The 22,381-nt window shown below is 38.3% G+C and overlaps 1 protein-coding gene across 1 annotated transcript; it reads left to right on the forward strand.

Annotated features, from left to right (window-relative positions):
- Window positions 1-28: 28 nt before the first annotated feature.
- HMG20A (high mobility group 20A) lies at window positions 29-19,522 on the forward strand. Its single transcript, XM_072402152.1, has 9 exons — window positions 29-160; window positions 11,882-11,961; window positions 12,943-13,090; window positions 13,760-13,975; window positions 15,242-15,374; window positions 16,133-16,164; window positions 17,932-18,007; window positions 18,160-18,375; window positions 18,709-19,522. Exons 1-9 carry the CDS (start codon window positions 158-160, stop codon window positions 18,843-18,845), a joined length of 1,041 nt encoding a protein of 346 aa, XP_072258253.1. The 5' UTR covers window positions 29-157; the 3' UTR covers window positions 18,846-19,522.
- The last annotated feature ends 2,859 nt before the right edge of the window (window positions 19,523-22,381 follow it).

The raw sequence follows: 22,381 nt of genomic DNA on the forward strand, positions 1-22,381 counted from the left end.
AAAATACTATAGGTCGTTGTAAAAGGTTTAGTAAGGAAGCGGCGGAGTAATACAGTAGACAAACGGTACTATTTTCACAGGAGACGTACGACGTGAGCGGTACGTGCCTTCGGGTTGCTAGGAAGCCGCTGAGGAAGGAGGAATAAAAGTGGAAAAAATGGTAATTGTATTCGCGTTCTATGTTGTTCGTTCTGTGTGTGGGCGGAACTTTTCCGGTTTGTTTGAATAGCCTATAAGTTATAATTCCATACCGGGTCATGCGGCAGTGTGTACGTGAGAGCAATGTATTGTGTGTGGGGCGAGGGGCGGAGTTATACAAAGATAACCAGGAATAACATAACGCACCTTATGCATTCGTTAAGTATGAATTGCAGCTTTGTTTTATTACATTTTGCTTTGTAGGCCTCTGTTGTATGAATACTCATCACTGCTATATGTCACTTCCGCCTGGATACTGAAAGTCATTTAATCATTTCATCATTTCATGTCTGGCTGTATGTGTTGCTTTGATAAGAGTTTCTTTCCAGATGTCTTTGCTCGGATGATTACAAAGTCTTTGTATACAATGTAGCCATTCATTTCCCTGGCCCCCTATTAAAGCTTTTAAATTAAATTATTAAAGTCTTGCAATGTCTTGCAAGGGGTGATATTGGACTAGAATCTGGCGTGTGTACAGCGCTTGTCGTCCGAACAACAGTCCTTGGCAGTTTCATGGGCAATGGATGACGAAGAATCATATTAGAAGTGAAGGGGAGAGAGAGCACAGCCGGGTGCCCCTCCGTCGTTCTCCCTCTCCCCTCTCTATAAAGCAGAGCTACACTGTATATACAGCACCATGCAGTCGTCAGTCGTTGGAAAGGATCCTAAAAGATTCCACAGCAATTATTGCACGTAGCCTTAGCTGATCACATGCACCGTGTAATGTAACGCTTGGCTGTGTGTGGTGGTGCTGTATATAGAAGCAGCCACCAGAGGTGATGTAACTTCTGTGTATGTGCAGCAATTACAACATCAGTGGCCTTCCGATGACCTGAGGAAGATCATAATACTCATGGAAGTTCACCATGGAGTCATTGGTGAAGATGGCGGCTTCCTCTGATGTGGTGATGGCAGGATCCTGGACAAGGTAAGTATGTGCTACAATCAGTATGCTGGGCATGCTTACTGATTATGGCAGAAGGTCACCACCCACCAACATGTAAATGAGGTAAAGATGAACTAATAATAGAATGAGAAAGCCAGCTGTTGCTGCAAAATTCAACTTCAATCCAGAGATTTCCCCTGCAGTACTTTAGGCTGCTGGATATCCTTGGTTTGGGCCGCAGCATCATTAAACCCATAACTCTGGCTTTAAAATGGACAACGAAATGAGAAGCAGCACAAGGATGAGCTCATCTGCTAGTCTTTTTTCTGCTATAATTATGCTTCTTGCTAGAAGGTAAATAGATTGGCGTCTTGTGCTGCTTCTACCAGTCATACTCCAGTCCTGCCATACATGGATTTCAAGAGTCTCATACCAGGTGGAATGTGGGGCCACTACTTGGATTTTCAAAAATACATTTAATGTATGGAACTGCATTGTATATCTGCCAAGATATTGGCATTATGAAGCACAGGGATGCTTCTGTTTATTACTAGGCAGTGCTTATGCAGCAGAATCATGTTCAGCAATCAACATTAGTTGATAGTATTGAGATTTGATGTAGTAGTCTCCTAGAGCTTTGTAGAATGGCTTTTGCTATGCCATTTTTTTTTTTTTTTTGCCCTGTGCAAGTCCACAGGTATTTAAAAGACTTTTCATATATCTTAGGAGGTCGAAGGTACTGTGGAAGGAAAATGTTGCAAGTCTCTCTCTCTCTCTCTTTCTGTCTCTCTCTGTCTGTCTCTCTCTCCCTGCAGAAGGGAACACACTGGCTGTCTCTTTTGCAATATAACATGCTTACCTGCCTGAGAAGGTTCTGCTTAGTGCAGGATTTTCTAGGTACTGATTACTTTTCATCTTGGCCAATCAAGATTACTGAAGATCCAACACCTGAAAGAGGGGAGGAAAAAGATGGTGGTGCCTGTTACCACGCAAGGACAAGTGAGTGTAAATGAAAAATGTGATCAGGCAGGGCCTTTATTTCAGAAGGGACAGATAATTTCGTCTGTTTCTGCAATTAAAGTAAATGTACCTGCCTGATTGCATCCCCCATGGCTGCCAGGATGCATGGCAAATCCTTGCCCTGCATGCACACCAAAGCTCAATTTTTTTTTCTTTGCACTGTAGCAGGTGCCAATAGAACGAAAAGTAGGGTTTTTATAAATATTAATAAATAATAAAATTAAGTAGTACATTTCAACAAATTCAAGTAGTTTGGTATGACCTAAGACTTGGGTCTTGGTCATTACCAATTTGGCCCTATAGGGACACTAGACATTCCACTTCTAAGGTAATTATGTTGTATACGTAAGTCGATTACCCGACGCGTTTCGCCCAATCTGGGCTTCTTCAGGGTTGTTGTATGTATAACGAGAATGTACAGAAGTTCATTTGCAGTGTCTATATGTATAACAAATACATTCAGTAAGTACATGTAATGATAGTATTGGTGAGTACATAGTCAAGTAGTATATAAGCAATATGTAGTAAAGTGATAAACACAAACATTTGAAGTATAGTAACTGGAGGTTTAGGTAATAGAAATGTAAATACATGGATGATGTACATATAAATACAATGATACAATTAATATGAATACAACTGAAACCATTTGCCTAAAAAAAACCATACTTTTCGTTCTATTTGTTCATTCTGATTATTCTTAGGGTTGGTTATTGGGCTATATTGAAGGCCTACATCCATTATATTCTCACCAGATAAACACACCTTTGATTCTGCTTTCAATTCTGTAGCAGGTGCCGCCATCGTCTTCTTCTTCTTTCAGGTGTCTGATCTCCAGCCATTTTGATTGACTAGGCCAGGATGACATTCATTCAGTCCCAGTAGCTTCGGGCCATGCCAGGTTACCCAACAAATTCCAGCATCCTTTCACTAAGCTGTAAATGCTCTCTGTGTACCTAAAAAAATAAGGTTAGGAACAGGCAAGCAAGCATGTTGTATTGTAGAAGGGACATTGCCTGTTCTTTCTGCAGTATAGGGTCTGCATGCACACAGTTTTCTTTTTCTTCTTTTAGTGCCACTTTAAAATCATATATCTAGTTATGGTATGAATAAAGACTTGCTCAGATAAATTTAGTATGCACTGTCTGGAACAGGTCCAATTTATTGCAAGGGATGATGACAATGACACCGGAAATTTATCACTGCAGGGATAAGCACTTTTTTTTTTTTTAGCTACAACTGCCCTGTACCCAGCTACAAAGTTTGCAAGAACAGTTAAGAGATCTGTCACTGCTAGAAAGTTGTTATTCTGACATGGGCCTTTCTGGGACCTCAAGCATTAGTAACCGCATGCATTTACAGAAAATATACAGTGCACTTGAGCATGCTGACTTCAGCATATTATCATACCATGCATGTGCACTATAAAATGCTAAAAAATAAATTGATGCAGACCACTGTTCTGGTGCCAGAATGTACTAACCTATAATAAGAGTTGTCCATTTTCTTGATGAGCATGCAGCACAAAAACATTCCCATTTTTGTCCCAATCCCATCGATTGCTAATGTACAAATGTGTATTTATAGGTTTATGGGTTCTGTCTTCTCATGTGCACATGCTTGTTTCGGGAGAGGTTCACACCAAGGGGGAAATGAAAAGCGGCTCTTGGGTTTTCTCCTTGAAAAGCTGGTCTGTGATGATGACGACGATGACTCTATTTCTACCCTGTCAGTTTTTTTTTTTTTTTCAACCACTCATCTTATTCTGCCCTACACTTTATGCAGTGATTTGGCATCCTTTTTAATTCCCAATGTAAACATATTGTATGCACTGAGAAGGGGGTAGAACAGAATGCTGATAACAGCTATAGGTGCGTATTAAAACTACCCCAATATCTACACATGAAAAGTTACTTTTTTTACTACCTTTCTGCTATATATGTATGAATCCCCTTCATACACAGGTTATCAGCCCTCGAAGCTCATAGTACTGGTCAACACGGCCATCTTATAAGTGAGTACAGGAAAACAGTTGCTGCTGAAGATTTGATCTTAGGCAGCCTAACATTTTTGACAAATGAATGAACAAGAGCTGTACATACAGCACCCATTCTGCTCTATGGAGAGGAGAGGGGGGAGAACTAACGAATGGCACCCTCCTGTGCTCTCCTCCCTTGACTTGTGTAGCAGTCGTTTCCAATCAGTAGTTCATGGATCACAACATTGGGCGATTGCTGTGCACATGTCAGATTCTCACCCGAGATGAGCACCACTGTTCCAATATCATCTGATGTGTGTATATAGCCTAAGCCACCTCTCCTTTCCTGGTGTTTATTGAGCAGTGGCAGACCAGTTAGGTCATCCTTTCCTTTGTGCAGAATAGAGAATAGAGCTCTGATTTAGCTGTGTTTTTAGTGCTAATAAATTAATATAAAAGATTACTGTGGACAGAGAGGGCAGTTACCACGTCCACTGTGCCAGAAAACAACTTGTGGCTCCTGAAAAGTGAAAAAATAACTGGATAAAATATTTGTCCGAGGTTTTGCTTAAATTAAAATATACACAAACATGTTTAGCAATAAAGCTTTTTTTCATCATTTATAAACAATGATATTACATTTATACTCTGTGGTCATTTGAGAGTATTATTATTTTTATTATTATCAAACAGTATTTATATAGCCTCAGTATTTATATAGCAAATTACACAGCGCTGTACATTAAATAGGGGTTACAAATGACAGTAACATAATAGGAGGAGGAACAGACCCTGACCAGAAGAGCTTACAATCTAAGAGGTTTTTGTGCCTGTATTTTAGCTTTGAGGATCTGTATGGCATCCATTTCTTTTACCAAAGATTGTGGTGTCTTTCTCTGAAGTTGTTCTAATTTTTATTCTATTATCTTTCTGCAATAAGGACCTGCCTGAACACAGAATGTTCAAAGTGGGACTTTAGTTTCACTTAAACACAGCTCACATTCCTACACAAAGAAATGCATTTAAGGCACTGCAACAATGCAAATGACCTGAAGAATATATGAAATATTTGGAGGGTTTCATGGATGCATTGAGGTAATTGAGAACAATCTTTATTAAATAAACAAAATCTTCTGTTTGGCAGGCAGTGAAAACTTGGAGTAATAATGTCATCAGCATGTATGATAAAAACCATGTTCATTTAATAGCACACTTAAATCTCCAGATCTGGTATAGAAACTTAAATTGGATAAACAGGAGAGATAAAAAAGTTACTCAGGATATCCTGGGCTGGGATTACTTGTTTTGTTGTAGAGGAAAGATGATTGAATTGTTGATACATTGTGTTGTAAACCTCAATCTTCATATAATATTAGACTGGCCTCTGTACATGTGTCACAACTATTAAAGCCTCAAAGGTGCTTTAATAATATTCCAGAGTTTTCTCAAGTTAAAAGCTTTCATAATTGTAATTATTCCCCACTAAATGTAAAACATCTTTATAGAATTAATGGAATCTTCAGCAAAAAAAAACCAATATAAAGTGCAATAAATCAAACCAGCTGCAACAGTACATACAAATTGTGTTCAGAAACACTCCGATGTGAAGAGGTCCCTGGATATTCTGTGGTCCCTGAACTTCTCATGGGAATGAATAGATAAGTCTTGTGGATATTGACTTTCACATTACAAGTGGAATGTTTTATTGTCAAGTGGAATCATTCTTTCGGTGACAATGGAAATCCAAGTGTTTGGAATGCACTGTGGTGATTCAGGAAATGTATTTCCACCCTTTATGAGGTTATCCAGACAGAAGGTTAAGGTCCAGGCTGCTACAATCTGCTACAATTGTTTGGGGTGAAAAAAAAGCTTTTTCTTGTAGCTGCTATGCATTTGATTGCTTTTATCTTCTATTGTACAGAAACAAAATAGGCGACTGTGAGAATCTTTGCTTTTTCTTCAGCACTAAGCATCTCTAATCTGGACCAAGTATGTTTTTTATAAGTACATGTACCTGTTTGTGTTTTCTGATTTGCATTTGTTGTTTTCGTAATCCGTCACTCACCAAGCATAAAAGTGAGGCAGCACATTTTTAAAAGATGTCAATGCCAGCTCCCGTAAGAACACTATATTGAAGTTCAATTTCATCCAAATGTACTTATTTTTATTTTTTTACTTGAATTGTTCTGTTTGTCAGTGGAGAGATGTAGAAACAAGCTTTGCCCAAATCCAAATGACGGTGTCCACCTAATGAAATAAATCAGTCCAGCTACAAGGGAGTGTGGCCTTTATTTGTGGGAGGCTGAAGAAACCCTGGCCGCCCTGGCACTCTTCTCCACAGCCCATTTTAGCCGGGGGCACACCCGGCGCTATACAGTAACCACCTGGCTGTTTTTGGATCGCTACTGAATAGTTGGGTCACAATACAGGGACACTGGACAGCTGGAGCAAAATATAAAGGCGATGGAAAAATGGTACATACCAAGGGTGGATTTTTGTTGCTACCTATGCTGCTGTTTGTAAGATACTGCTCAGTAACTCTCCTCTCTTCTCTGTGACCTGACAAATTCTTACTTTTCATGAGAATAGCAAAGTGTGAATATAAGCACCTTGTTATAGGAGGTCTACCTTGTGTATGCGGGCTACTCTAAGGACATCATCAATTCATCTCATTCTGATACAACAGATTGGCTTCAGCCTGATTATTAACAGATATTTTCAGTGTTTTGGCTTAGCTTTTCCATCTGATGTTCAGCTACTACATTCATGTATTTAAGGTTTTGTTAATATATTCATATTTACATCACAAGTAATAAATAATAGTTTGGGTTACTGTTATTTAATGTTTGGCCTTTGAACGGTCTGTGTTCATGAAGAGACTTTCTTCAGCCTCTAGATGGCGCTAGATTTTATTATTTCAGCACAAGGAAAACATTGGAAAATGTCAGAAGAATGCTTTCTAGCTTACACCACTAAAGCCTAAATAATCTTTTCACTTAGTACATGTGGTAAAATTTCCTAAAGTAAACACTAATAAATCGAAGTCATGTGGGTCTTTTTATGAAGCAGTGAATTTGACATTCACTGAAACATTCTGTGGTGGACAATCTTTCAGGTTCATGGCAGTAGGGAATGTTTCAGTGAATGTAGTGTGTGGAATAATAAGGGTGGTAGGGATACAGTTTTGTGTGTGTTTGCCACTAACCCAGCAGTAGGATGCTATCTATATGTCTAACCTGATCAGAGGTCAGGATGCAGCCTGCGGACTCTTCACCTTGTATTGTTATGTCAGTCCTCTGCTTTCCTGAGTCAGGAGAATTTCAGTGGTATCAGATGTGGTGAAAACAGCTGCAGAACCCACAGGAAGACTTCAAATGTACATTTTTTAAGGAAGTCAAGATGTTATTTCACCATCCTGTAGCACTTCCTGCTTTGAATGCTGTTTAGTTTTTTTAAATTGGCCAAAGATCTTTTTGTCTTTGTCACACATGAAAAAATCAATAATGCACACCAGATTGTTTACATCCAAAATATTACCTCAATTTTTCCCCAAAAAATATATACTGCAGTAGGTGCATGATGTTATTAGAAATATAATTTCTTTAGTCATGGCTTTTATCCAGAGCGGTCACACACAGGTATCACTGTCATTAGAAATCCAATGTATACAGCCATTTTCAGTTCCATGGTTTTATAAATCAGTACCTATTACACAAAATACTAATTTGGTCTTTAGCAAGTTGTAAACCTCAGCAGATTCCACATCAAGTAAAGACACGTGTTAAAACCAAGTACACCCTATGATTCAATAGCTTGAAGTAATCATTTTCTATATGACTTTATTAATCTCTCTGTCATTGTGGAGGAATCTTGGACAACTTTTTTTTTTTTTTTTTTTAACATTACATCAGTTCATTGAGGTTTGTGGGCATTTTGTTTATGCACAACTCTCTTAATGAGGAACTATACTTCAAAAACCAAAAGCAAAACACACTTACCTTCAATTCCACAGGGCAGACTGATCACTCTGGGTGTGTCCCGCATCGTCCTGAAACGGCCTCTCTGGGCGCCGCCATCTTCGTCTTCTCTTCCTGGTTCTTCATCCTACGTCACCCAAACCAGGCGCAAGATCGGGTGATGTAGGCTGAAAAAAAATTTTTCTGATCTCCCCGCGCATGCGTGAATTGGCAAAGTTTTCTCTTTGAGCAAAAAGGCTCCTTTTTGCGCATGCTCGAGATGCTTGGGCATGTGTAGAAGAAGCGCCCAAGAGCCTCCTTGCATGCCTGTCGTTGGTATCCCTGGAGGCTTTGCGCTCCCATTCATTCTTGACCACCTAGAATTAGGGGGCAGTGCTGCACCTAAAAAAAAAAATACTGAATTTTTCCCCTACATAAAAGGGTTTTCTACCCTTTTATGTAAAATGAAAATTCTGAGTATAGGTACGCTTTAAGGTCCCGCTACGACATTTCCATTGGATTGAGGTCTAAAATTTGATTTGGCCATCACCTTTTTTTGTTTCTTTTACAGCCATTTTGTTATTATTTGCTGGTCAGATCATTGTTCTGTCGCACAACACAGTTTTGGCCAAGCTTTAGCTGCTACGCAGATGGCCTCACATTTGACTCTAGAAGTATTGGGTGTACAGAGAAGCTCACGTGCCACTTTATGACCACAAAGTGCCTAAGTCTTATGGCTGCAAAACAATGTGCTTGACAGTTGGCATGCGGTGTTTGTGCTGATATGCTATATTTGGTTTTCAACAAACCTGGTGCTACATATTACAACCAGTCATCTCCACTTTGGTTTCATGTGACCAAAGGACATTCAGGGTTCTCCCAAGGCCCTTTTAGCTGGGCGCACCACCTGGCACTTTTCAGCACCCACCCGGCTGTTTTTGGGTGGTTACTAAAGAGTTTGGTCACAATACAGGGGCTGCCACCCGCCTACAATTTCTTCCCACCCGGCTTAAAAAAATTTCTGGGTTGAGCACTGGACATTGTTCTGAAAGTCTTTTGGTTTGTTTAGATGCAATATTGCAAACCTAAGCTATTCTGCCATGTTCTTTTAGAAACTACTTTCACCTGCCAAACCTTCCAAGCAAGCCATACCCTTTAGTCTTTTTTTATTGTACTGTCATGAACTTTTAAGATGCTAACTGAGGCCTGTATAGTCTAAGATGGAGCTATTGGGCTTTTTGCAATTTCTCTGAGCATTAGACGGTCTGATTTTGAGGTGAATTTGCTGGGACATCCACTCCTGGGAAGATTGGCAACTACCTTGAATGTTTTCCACTTGTTAATAATTTTTCTCACTGTAAAATGAGGGACTTCTACAAATTAGTTGAAAATGGTCGTATAACTTTTCTCTGATTGCTGAGCAACAATTGTTTCTATAGGATCATTATTGATGGATCTCCTCCTTGGCATTGTGTTAGCACACGAATGTTCCAGACCATCAAACTGCCAAAACTTCAATTTTTTTAGTGCTGGTCACCCTTATTGATGATCGGGTACTCAAGTGCATTTGATTAGCAGCACCAAGCTGCTACTTACCTGTTAATTCCCATGGAAATGATAAGGGTGTATTTCATTTTTCATACACTTCTGCATTCTGATTTGGTCTTTTTTAAATGAATAATCCCATGATGTAACATGTTATGTTTTGTTGTTCATTTGAAGTTGTATTTACCTAATTTTAAGACCTGCTGAGGACCAAATGATTTTTTTTGTTTGACCTGATATGCAAAACCTGAATTTAAAGAGGAATTACTTTCCATATTGCTATGTACAGAATGACCAGTCTTTTCCTACAACTCTTGATTGAACTCCTGCAACAACTCATATACATTGTGCATGTGAGATGAAGACTGGCAGTGAGGTTGTGGTGCCTTGGGTGAGATTCTACAAGAAGTTTCTACCTGAAACAGAGAGCATGAATGATTCTTCAAGAGCCAGCTCTGTGGTATGAGTGACCAAGCAGCTGGCAAGGTGCCAGACCTAGCACTATTTTGTAAACCTGCCCTAATATAAGACCTACCCCGAAAATAAGACCTAGTGTGTTTTTGGGAGCCCAAAAAAATATAAGACAGTGTCTTATTTTCGGGGAAACACGGTAGGAGCCGTGTGGGATGATTGCTTGATTCTGCTGTAGAATCCTGCCATTCCAGAACTGAGCAGAACTTACACAAAGTATACAAGTTATATGAACAGTGAATGATGTTGCTTACATTTGTTCTCTGTTCTCTGGATTTGAAGGCTTCATCCAACTGCTGTAATAGCCTTCATAAAACATTTTTTAACAAATCCGTACTTTTGAATGGTCCCAACACACATTCATGCCTTTGTGAGAGGAAGCACTCTGACGGCTGACAACCTCAGCACCGACATGATCCTATGGTGAATGACTGGAAAATCCAACACCGCTACTCAGTTTTTTCCCTGTAAAACTCAACCAGATGAGGTCAAGCAGTGCCAACAAATATAAAATCCTTATCGAATTAAACAGTTTTGGGTGTAATCTGTGTTTTTTATCCAGCCTAAATGACATAAGCATCATTGTTTAGGGTATAGGGACTGTCTGTAGATTTGTGTTTGGTTTATACTCTTGCACACTATAACAGCATCTGTTATCATTGTTTTGATTGTATAAGTAACAAACTTTTATAAATGTCTGGTTTAGGACATTTTACATTGGTCAGAAAATGTTTATCGTATGTAAAAATGTATTTTGGTCATCTGCATACAGCCTTTGAAATGATGCATGTAATGGGCAACCCGCTATGCTGCTGGAACTGTCCTTTCATGTTTTTGACAATTTTTAAAGTAGATGTGAGATCTGTCTGCAAGTCCATGTGATGAAAAGTCATTGAAGTCAGCAGGGATAGACTGCAGGATATACATTAGGTATATAATGTTCTGCAGTCATGTCTAAAGTGTAGTTAAATATATCTGATTTCTTTGTATCTACCTATTTACATATATCGTCAGAAATTACGAACTGCAATAGGAAATGTAGAAAAAATACCTTGATTTCTTAGAAGGGAATGTTTTATATTGCATTCTTATCTTTAGATCCGCATAACCGGACCTTTCTTTTACCAGGTTCTCAAAGAACTTTAAGATTTGTCCAAATTTGTTATGCATACATAGATCCCCTTTAGGCTTCTCACTTGTCAGAACCAGCAATGGAATATTGGTAAAGCCTCTCTTGCCTCTAAAGTACATTCTGCGTAATTCTCCCCTCCAGTTATTTACATTGACCATAATTACTGTCCTGTCAGCCATTGTGTTCAAGGAGTTATCAGCAGGAAGAGACAGACACCCCCTAGACTATCATCAATGGCACCACTGTTTGCATAATTACTAATGTTGGGTGTTTAAAGAAAATTATCTTCTCTGGGTGTCAGATGCAGCGCTAAGAATGCTGCATTCTTTATTCTTACATTTATTATTGTACACTCAACTTACTTGTCATCCTCGTCTACAATGAGCAGTACATATTATAATATATATGAGGGGTTTCTAGAGGTATGAACATTTTTTCCAGTGTTTATTCATGAATAAAAGGTTGAAATTAGGTATATGGCAGTGCTCAACACAGAAATTTTTTAAGCTAGGTGGAAAGAAATTGTAGGCTGGTGGAACCCCCTGTATTGTGACCCAACTCATCAGTAACCACCCAAGAACAGCCGGGTAACCACCTGGGTGCTTGCTGAAGTGCCAGGTGGTGCGCCCAGCTAAAAGGGTCTGGGGAGAACACTGTATGGTATAGAGATGTAACCAAGTAATTGTGTTTTCTAGATGGAGAGTGCTACAACTGTTGTTCCACCTTGTGGAGATATTGAGGATACCAAGGAGAATATAGATCCGCCATTTCCTGGGTGAGTTTACTACATCTGATTCTGATATCTGTCCAGTTTTCTGGGGATCTTGATGAGAAAATTCTTCCTCCTTTTATTAGCATTTATTATCCTAGTGGTCATACTTTCAATGTGTAAAGTTGTGTACATGTTTGAGTAATCTCACTGGAGACTTTTTTAGATTGTTTCCAGCAGCACTAGTACAAATGAACTGTACACACATTGCTGTTCAGTTCTATGAAGTGTGTGTGGGGGGGGAGCAGGGGCACCCTGCTTTGTCCTCCTTTATAAGAAGGCAACTGTACACACATTGCTGTTCAGTTCTATGAAGTGGGGGGGGGGGGGGGGGGAGCAAGGGCACCCTGCTTTGTCCTCCTTTATAAGAAGGCACTGTGGTCATCCCTTCTATGTTGTCCATTGTTCTGTTCTGGGAGGATCAATAAACATTGGGGGACCACTATACACACCATAGACAATCATCCAGCTTGTGTGTTGTTGCCCAAGTCCTTTCTTTCCTTAGCATGCCCAGATTTTACGCATTTGTATATTTAATTTTCAATTATTGGTGGTGGTGGTGGTGGTGAAAAATTAGAAGTGTGCATATAAATAAATAAGTAAAAATAATTCCTAGTTAACCTTAAGTAAGCCCTTGTTAGGTACTTCCCATGTTTATCCAATAGGGGCCTATCCACAACTTTGCATTAGAAAAGGCATTTTCCTAAAAGCACATACAGCGGGAAGGGACGTATATCAGTGGGGATATGTGATATGCCTAGGGAAGGATATATATTAGCAGATGGGTGCAAGGTGGCCAGGGAGAGATGCATGTCAGCAGGGTGCTGGGGGAGATAAAATAGCTGTTAAAATATTTATGTTACCATAATGATTGCTTGTAACTTTGAAAGTAGATTTTGTTTTTTTTTGTTTTTTTTAAATGTCCCCAAATGTGAGCATTCTGTTATAAAATTAAAATGATTTTCAATGCTATTCTTTTTCTGTTAGGCCTCAAGTCTGTGATCTTTCCAAAGCCCATGGAACTCCACATGCTCCAAACACTCAGCAAGAGGACCAAGATCATCAGTTGCAGCAACAGCAGGTTGCAGAGCATCAGCCATTGTCAGAAGGGGGAGAGCTGAGACAAGAGGAAGAGGTGAGAAAGATTAGATATGTTTGGCTGGGAGTCCAAAAGTTAAAGGTGACCTAAAGGAAATTGTTTTTGTAGGAAACAATGTTACTTTTGTCCTCACTAACTCCACTTTGGTGATGACATCTATCCAAAATAGTATTTTTATCATCTTGGGAATTAAATAAAAATCCAAACAATGGTATAATCCAACTACCCTTAGAGGTTTAACTAATCTGTACCAAAAATAATTTTGGTTTTAGAGATAAGGCTCACAAGTTTCAGTATTTTTGTCCAGGTATTTTTTATAATCATAGTGTGAAGTGGGAATGTCTCATTACATCACTGTCAGCCTGGTTCTTAATAAAGACCATGAGCCACCTGCATCTGATCCTTTTGTTGCTTTTGATTTGTAATGGATTAATACGTTTGTATAAAGACACTGGGTCTGATTTAATAAAGCTCTCCAAGGCTGGAGAAGATACACTTTTATCAGTGGGCCTAGGTGATCCAGCAAACCTGGTATGGAAGTCGTTTGCAATATGTTAGCAAATATTTTCAATCCTGAACCAGATCTATTCCAGGTTTTCTGGATCACCCAGGTCCACTGATGAAAGTGTATCTTCTCCGGCCTTGGAGAGCTTTAATAAATCAGACCCATTGAGTGGGGCAAATAAAATGTGCTTTTTCTAACAGCAGCCTAGACCTCGACGAGGAGGATGGACCAAGGGACGGAAAAAGAAGAGAAGCCCCCGTGATAACAATGCACCTAAAGCACCCCTTACAGGTTATGTACGCTTTATGAATGAAAGGCGGGAAAAGTTAAGAGCTGAGCGCCCAGATGTTCCATTTCCAGAAATTACCAGAATTGTTGGCAGTGAATGGAGCAAGTTACCTTCTCATGAGAAACAGGTGATTTCAATATGTTCACAGTTAATTATGTTCAGGTATAAGTTATGTAATAAGTATTTTTAACCCTGGCAATTGGCGTCTTTTTGTTTAGACTTTTGGCAATTGTTGATACTGTCAAATGTCCCATGATCTATTTTCCTAGCGAGCCTACGCACCAGCAAAATACAGGACTGCTTTCAGCTCTGCCGAGGTTACATTTGCCAGCTACAGAAAGGAAATGAATATGGATTTTATAATCAAAAATCAGTACTAAACAGTTTTGTATGACAATTCTTCTCCTCCATAGATACAGTGCAGTGTCATTCTAGAACAGGAAGTGTGTTATTGTCAGGATCCCCTAGTAAAAGTGTAAAAGCTTAAGGAAAGAAAACTAATGTAGCCACCACATCTAAGGATTTCATCATTCTGTGATTTAGAGCACCACAACATATCTTCAGTACAAGTGCATTCATATTCAAGATTATATGGTAATCTAGTGCCGTGCCATCTATCTGATAGCCTATGAACCTCTTGAAGGACCAAAAATCTGGCCCTCTACCAGCCTACTTCAGACAACTCCTGGACAGGAGTATGTGCGGTATATCTGACATGTAGCATACTTTTAGTACCTGTTCTGATGTACAGTATATGTCAGTAGAAGCAGAGATGCTGACTGCTGTGTTTTGCTTGTGACTCCAGCATTCCACCATTCATGGTGAGGTATTAAATGATTGTGTATCTATGCGAGTGTACACTCTGTATAGGTTTGTGTGGTTCAATGTATACAGTGTGAGAGATTGCGCATTTTACATGTTTTGTGGTGTCAGTTATTGCTGTAATTAATAGGTAATGTGTATCTAAATCTGAAACCTTAAAAACAAAAATGTAACTTTTCGCAGGTTATCGTTAAATAAATGTTATGGCTGCATCAGTTTTTTTTGGTTTTTTGTGTGTTTTTTTTACTTTCATCTTGTAATCTTGCAAACAACGCCCCTCCTATCACTTTGTGCCTACATTCATTTCTTTCTATCAGTGAAAGGAGCCATGGTTGTCATCCAAACTGGAGATTAAACATGTCTGCATTTGTAATGTCAATAGTACTACTACTAATAGCTACTCAACAGTGTTTATTCATTGCTTCAGCCCACTGATATTCATGTTTTGCTTCTGACTTTTGATCAGCATTGTATTCCATCTATTTTTCTGTTCTCTATGCTTGTTCTTTCTCCTCACTACTCCTTTTTGTATTTTGTACTTTCCAACCCTGAGCTTTGTATGTTTTTGTAGCGTTACTTGGATGAAGCAGATAGAGACAAGGAGCGGTACACAAAGGAACTGCAGCAGTATCAAAAAACAGAGGCTTTCCGTTCATACAGCCGCAAGTCACAGAACCGTCAGAAAGGAAGGCAGCAAAGACAGGGTAAGCAGTGGGACTAAGAGCGAACACGTTAAGTTTTTGTTGCTTTTAGTTAAGTTTCATAAAGTAAACCCCTGCTGAAGCAGTTATTTTTGTTTCAGACAGAATTGCATGGTCCTGGGACCACTCTAACTTCTACTTGGACAAGTAAAAAGTCTTAGCCCACTAATAGGATGAGCAGTATATTCTTACCTCCTGAAAACCATATTCGGGAGGCAATAATAACAGCACTGGGCAGTACAACTTTGGTTGCTGCCCACCAATCTCCCAGTCTGAATGCTGCTGTGCTGAAGATTACAGGAGGCTAACAGAAATGTTTTGGCATTTATGCCAGCTCTATGTATAATACAAAAGTCTATATACTGTAAGTATAGACATATTTTGAGGTGGATTTACTAAAGTTTTACAACTTTACGTCACAAGGCATTTGTGTTTGTCTTGGTGAATGTGGAAATAAATCGCTCCACAAAGAATATCCAAATATGTGCAGGGAAATTTGAAAAAAAAAAAAATTCCTTCACATCATTGAATAAATGCAGTCAGAGTAGCTTCACCTAATTAATTATGCCATGTGAATTACTATTTGCAAAATTAGCATGATTTACTTTTTTTTTCCGAATAAACTCTAATGGATTTTGCAGTAAAATATCTTTCTAACTGCTAACATTTTTTGGCATTAGACATTGACAATTGAGCTCAGTATTTGTTAATGGGTTGAAATAACACCCTTTCATTCATGAGATTCCTCTCCATTTTTCCAGAAGGACCACGTACAATTCCCAGTGACCCTGAGGTAAGGTTTCATCTCTGAAACAAGTTTTTTGTTTTCAATATTTCTTCTCTGAACATTTTCAAATACACATACTGCAGATATGGGCTTTTAAACTTCTGAATTAAAATAGCTATTGATCTCTACTTTCTTTATTATGTGCTGATAGACCAAATATTGAAGTAATTAGATATGAAATGTGTAATTACCAATATAATTGATTTAAAATAGAATTTAGTATAATATGTGTGATGATGTGAGTGCACCAGAAATAAGGAAATTTAGTATTTATTAGACAGTTATAAACATCAGTGACAGTTTGAGTGCAGAAACATGACATAGGATTGAAAAACCAAGTAAGAAGCATTAAATAACCACAGAAGTGGGAGGACAGGGTAATGTGGTTGGATAGATTACACAAGCAAGCGCAGACTGGGAAGATTAAAGTGTCTAAATAGCATTGCAGTTTTGAAGCGTAAATGGTAACTATCAAGCCGGGGAACAAAAATTGAAGAGGCAAAAAAAACAAGTCAGCAGCTTAATCTTTCACAAGGAAAAAAATCCCCTCAAAATTAGTTATTTTGGCCAATCTTTTTTATTTATTAGCTCTTGTTTCTCCTCCTGTGAAGTTTGGTGACAAACAAGAAGATATACATAGGTAACATGAAAGCAAGGTGTATATGGAATAATTTACATAATACAATACAGTATATAAATATGCAGTTATTTTATAGCTAAAAGTGACCTACTGTTTAACCCTATTAAACCAAAATACAGTTCCTTGCTATTTCTGCTATATTCAATTGTGATGTATCTCAGTCTGGTCTTCCATTACACAGTAAGCAGCTTTGGAACCAGGAGCAAGTATACAACATTATCCAGCTGTCCTAAAGGCCTCCCTCTGGCCAGCCTGGCTAGCTTTCTGGCCAGGAATTTATCTGCATGTTACTGCAGAAAATAGCCCATGAGTGCACATTAGAGTAACGTAAAAAATATTAATAGGCAATCAGGTTCTTTCTAACTTTTTTAAAACTTTGAAATGTTGCAGATTACATATATTTCACAAAAGAATACAAAATAGCATGCAGTTATGCATCATAAAACCAAAGATGCTTTTGGTTAAGGTACGTTCAAGTAAAGATTCTCCAAGCTCAAATATAAAACTTTTTCCACCTGGCTTAGTACTATAAATTTGTACCACAAAAAAATGGATGTATCAAAAAATGGAATCTGACTAAATATAGTGTAAGTGCAGTAATAAATACAGTATAAGGCACACAATGTAAAGTAGGCATACTTCCTGTAAATCTGATGAGGGATATACTTCTAGGGTTCTGTTTTTATAGCAGCGAATCTGATATACCCAGAAATGTTACCTGATATAGAATTTTCCAGGTCCATGTATTTTATTGTCAGTAATTGATTCCACCATTGATTTTGTTGCTTGATTCTCTGCTTTATAATAGACTCCTTAGTGTTCTAAAAAATAAGCTAAGGTTTATTCAAAATATACATTCACAAGTAATCAGTCATTCCCAGATATACACTTTTTTTTAACCCCCTTACCTTTCTTTCGTTCTTAAAATGTCAGTTCATCCCACATTCTGTTCTCAATGATCCCCTTTCTAGCTAACCTAATGTACTCATTTCATTCTTCCTTGACTTGTGAAGGACTGTTGACCTTACATCTGGAGCAGATTCCTCTCTGGTGTTTTGTACTGATCACCCTTCTTCTGCCTGCTCCTTCTATGTGCACTTCTGTCTTTATCATCTTGTATTTCTTTATTTCAGAAAGAATCTGTTTTGAAGGAGAGATCAGTATTTGATATTCCTATTTTCACAGAAGAATTTTTGAATCACAGCAAAGGTGAGGGTTCTGGGTCACAGTGCTGGGAGGGTTTATGATTGATGAACCTTTTTTTTTTGCTGACAGTATAGTTTGTAATTCTCTTTTGGTAGCAGCAGGATACTTTGGTTAGACCTATTCTTGTTTCATTGCCATCCATCATTCTTTTGCAGCACGGGAAACAGAATTAAGACAGCTTAGGAAATCCAACATGGAGTATGAGGAACGGAACGCAGCACTGCAGAAACATGTGGAAAGCATGCGATCTGCAGTGCAGAGACTGGAGGCTGAGCTGCAGCAAGAACAGGGGAGGAACACTCTGCTTCAACAACATTTACAGAATGTTCGTCAAACTCTTACACACTGCCTGCGATCAGTCCCCATCCCAGGTACTTATTGTCCCTTGCATATTTCATTCACTCATTATGCAGATGTTGTAGTCAACATATCTAGGAAGGAACAGAATTAGACTGTAGTGTGAATAAATCAGAGAAAGTGACAGGATTGAGCATGAATGTGAGAGTAAACATAAGAAAGCATGGGAGAGAAGAAGGTGGAGATATATTTTTGACTTAAACAGAAGGACATTATTTTATCAAATATAACTGGAGTTGGAGAAGGGACTTGGTGGTAATAATTTGTAGCATACATTTGACTAATACCTGTTGTTTTTCTGTTAATTCTTATTGTTTCCATATTTCTCCATGTGTCCCTTCCTTTAGGTACCGCTGAGACACCAACCTTGGAGACAATTGACTCATATATGAGCCGCTTGCAGAGTGCTGTGCTTACACACCCCAAGGAGAGTGAGGCTCTTATCTCTGGTGTCAGAGAAGTGTTAAGTCAGCTGGAGGGTTAAGGATAAATTTCCCCTTTCAACCATAAGGACCTTCATGTTTGACCTTTTTTGCTGAGGGGCTTGAAGCAACTTGCAGGATAACCACATAAAAAGGATTAAAAGAGCACTCTGAACTAAAGCAAATATTTCTTATTTTCATCTCTCAGTACCTGGTTAGCAGGGCTGCATGCATTGTGTCAATATTTGATATTATTGAAAATTCCATCCTGTGTAAACATTGCTGTTTTGTGCCATTTGTAAAACAAAGTGGAGAAAGTCCTTTTAATTTTTAAACCAGTCAGGTCTATCTAAAATCTAGGAAATTTGTGCATTTGATGCACAAATCAATGCACAAATAAAGGCCTAAAGAATTAGATCCTGCCATAAAGTCCTAGGTATGTTGGCTACCTGGCTTGTAGGATCTGTCTTCTCTGGTTAAAGGGGCCAATTTTTGTAGTACTTTATTCCACTGTATTATGTAATATAAAATATGGCCGTTGTCTTTTATTGTTTTCTTTTTTACATGAACATTGACTTTGTGTTCACATATATTGTAAATGAAGAACTAAATAGGAATAATTAGTTTCCTATCTTTTCATTTTAAAAAACATTCCTTAAATTCTTGCATATTGTGTGATACATGCATGTGTGCTACTGTAATTTATTGTTTATAAAAGTATATGGTTATTATCCTCTCAGAGGAGATTATTTGTACTTTTTGGTTGGCTGGATTGGCTTTCAGTGATTTATACAGTGCCGTCATCTTTCATAGCTCTGTGTAGTATACTATATGTCCAGTAGTGGATAGCAATACATTACCAATCTACAACAAGACAGGTGGATAAATACATACATAAATATAGCATTAAAAATAACTTTTAAATTATGAAGTTGTTTGCTTAGGTAGAGCTGTTGCAGCAAAGACATAAATCAAGAGTATATGTATTTGAATTACATTGCATTTTATCTGGGGATTATATTTAAAGGTAGTCCCCGGGTTACATACGAGATAGGGACTGTAGGTTTGTTCTTAAGTTGAATCTGTATGTAAGTAAGAACAGGTACATTATTTTAATAAATACAATTAGGATGTTTGTCATATTTTTGATATATTTTTAGGCAGCACAGTTACTGTATAGAATCCTCACTCTGAGTTAAACACAAACAAAGCAAAAAAAAATTCTTTATGGAGCCTAGACATTCATTAACTTCTGGAGCAAGCTGTGCTTTGATATGCAAAAAGAAACGATTGCAGAATTTGTCTTGGTCATTAAAGAGTTACGAGAGGCTGCAGAAAGAGCTCAGTCTCAGCTGTGTTTAGCAAAATGATTTATTCTGCAAGTCATGAAAACCCCACCCTTCAAGCCTCCATTCTGCACACAGTGAGCAGGGAAGCCCGTTCATATCTAGGAGGCGTCTGTATGTCGGATGTCCTTAACCTGGGAACTACCTGTATAGAGGTAGCCCAGAGGAATCCATATTTAGTTTATTTAAGTCCTTCCCTGAATGGAACATGATTTACGGTAACTTCATATTTTGGTCCAGGTAAGTTAATTTCATCAGACTATATATATATTAAATTTTAATCAACTTGGCAGTATTTCTGAGTGTGGCTCAAATTTTACATGCCAAAAGCGGTACAAAAAACTCCTACCTGCTCCCCTCGATCTAGCAGAGTCCTCAGCGATCCCCGGCCGCCTTCTGCATTACATTCCCAGGCTTGATCGATGTGATGCATGAAGCGTCAGTACACCGGGGAGGCGTGGCTTGGTGGGAAATTAAAAAAAAATTTAAAGAAAAGAAATTTAAATTTAAAACATTGATCACAGTAAAAAAATTAAAAAAAAATCCAAAATAAAAAAAATAAATTTTCCAAAAAAGTTATTCTTTATTTTACCTTTTGTTTTTTATTTTTTAATAAAGTTTATTTTGGCTCAGGGGTTAGCACTCTGGCCTTTGCAGCACTAGGTCCTTTGCAGCACTAGGTCCTAGGTTCGAATCCCAGCCAGGACATTATCTGCATGGAGTTTGCAGGTTCTCCCCGTGTCTGTGTGGGTTTCCTCTGTGTACTCCGGTTTCCTCCCACATCCCAAAAACATGCAGTTAGGTTAACTGGCTTCCCCCTAAGTTGACCTTAGACTACATTAACCACATATGACTATAGTAGGGACACTAGATTGTGGGCTCCTTTCAGGGACAGTTAGTGACACAACTATGGACTTTGTACAGCGCTGCATAATATGATGGCGCTATATAAATACTGTATAATAATAATAATAATAATTTATGATTTGTGTTTTAAAATTTTTCATACCTGGGAGTTATTCCTAAGAATTACAGGCATACAATATTAAACAACAAATTTCTATGCAAAACAATGTAACCCTTTTGACATAAAAATACAGACATAAATAGAATGCCAGGGGGGTTAAAGAAGTTCCACAATTTGTATCCTCTATATTTGTTAAGTATAAATGTCTGGGAACACTTTGGTATACCATTGTTCGAAAGGGAATAGGCACCAGTTCAGGACTTGTGGATTGCATTTTTTTCTTAATTACAGGTCTGAGAGTTAGTTAAACCAATCAGTTCCAAATCAATAGCACTCTTCACCCCTCCCTAACAAGGTTAGACCCACCATATAAGGAACTTATTCAAAACCACCTTAAAGAGACACAGGTGCCCCTTTTACCCCGGCAATTAATTACTAAACATTTAATCGCTTTTTTAATTAACAAAGGTTGTGTGGGAAGAGAGCTGGCTCCTATGAGTGCCAAGCGTATCCTACCATGACCAACCATAATCCGGGGCTCTCACTAGAAAAGCTGAATTGCCATGGCATACTTCTCTTACTGTTCCTGGGTCTTTCTATAAATATGAATGTGTGTGCTGTCTTTCCTGTGTCCTTTAACTCTCCAGGGTTCTTTTGAATGTTTTTGTCATGTACGTGTTGCATTTTGCTCACTGCTCACAACAAATAACAATGGTATACAAATGTACTGTACAGTATTAGTAGGGCTATATGGATCAGTACAGGGCTGACCAGCTCCAGGCCTTGTGGGCCTGGATCTAAACACATTTCTAGTAATTCTCTAAAAGCAGTAACATTAGTATGGTCTGGTTTACAAAAAGTAATAAAATGACTGTTTATATGAAAATCCTGTGGCCCTCAAGTACTAAATGTAGACAGCCTTGGACTAATATATTCGTAGCTGCACTAGTGATTAATGTCCTGGGCTAGGCTTTATTAGACGTTAACATTGGTAACTTAAGCTGCATCTATTTTTTTATCTGTATCTTTTCTATCAGCTATGCCATTACCTATTAGGCTGTTTAATATATCTTTTCTTTGTAAAGCTGATCTACAAGAAGTTTCACAGTTGCTTATAAGATAACACTCCTCTATATACATCCCAGAGCAGATATGATGCATTTTAGAACAATCTGCACTGTCTGCAGGTCCCTTATACATTATGTATAAATCTCTCTGGACTCAGTTGAGAAAGATTACTAGGGTAATCTGTATTTATTACCTTCCCCCTCCTCAGTCACCGAGG

This window comes from Pyxicephalus adspersus, chromosome 2 (assembly GCF_032062135.1).
Source record: "Pyxicephalus adspersus chromosome 2, UCB_Pads_2.0, whole genome shotgun sequence".
Lineage (NCBI taxonomy): Eukaryota > Metazoa > Chordata > Amphibia > Anura > Pyxicephalidae > Pyxicephalus > Pyxicephalus adspersus.

Bases quoted from the DNA above. Each gene is read 5' to 3' on its own strand.
- HMG20A (XM_072402152.1), top strand. The intron at 13,091-13,759 runs GTGAGAAAGATT...TTTTTCTAACAG, and splicing joins AGCTGAGACAAGAGGAAGAG to CAGCCTAGACCTCGACGAGG. The intron at 13,976-15,241 runs GTGATTTCAATA...ATGTTTTTGTAG, and splicing joins TACCTTCTCATGAGAAACAG to CGTTACTTGGATGAAGCAGA.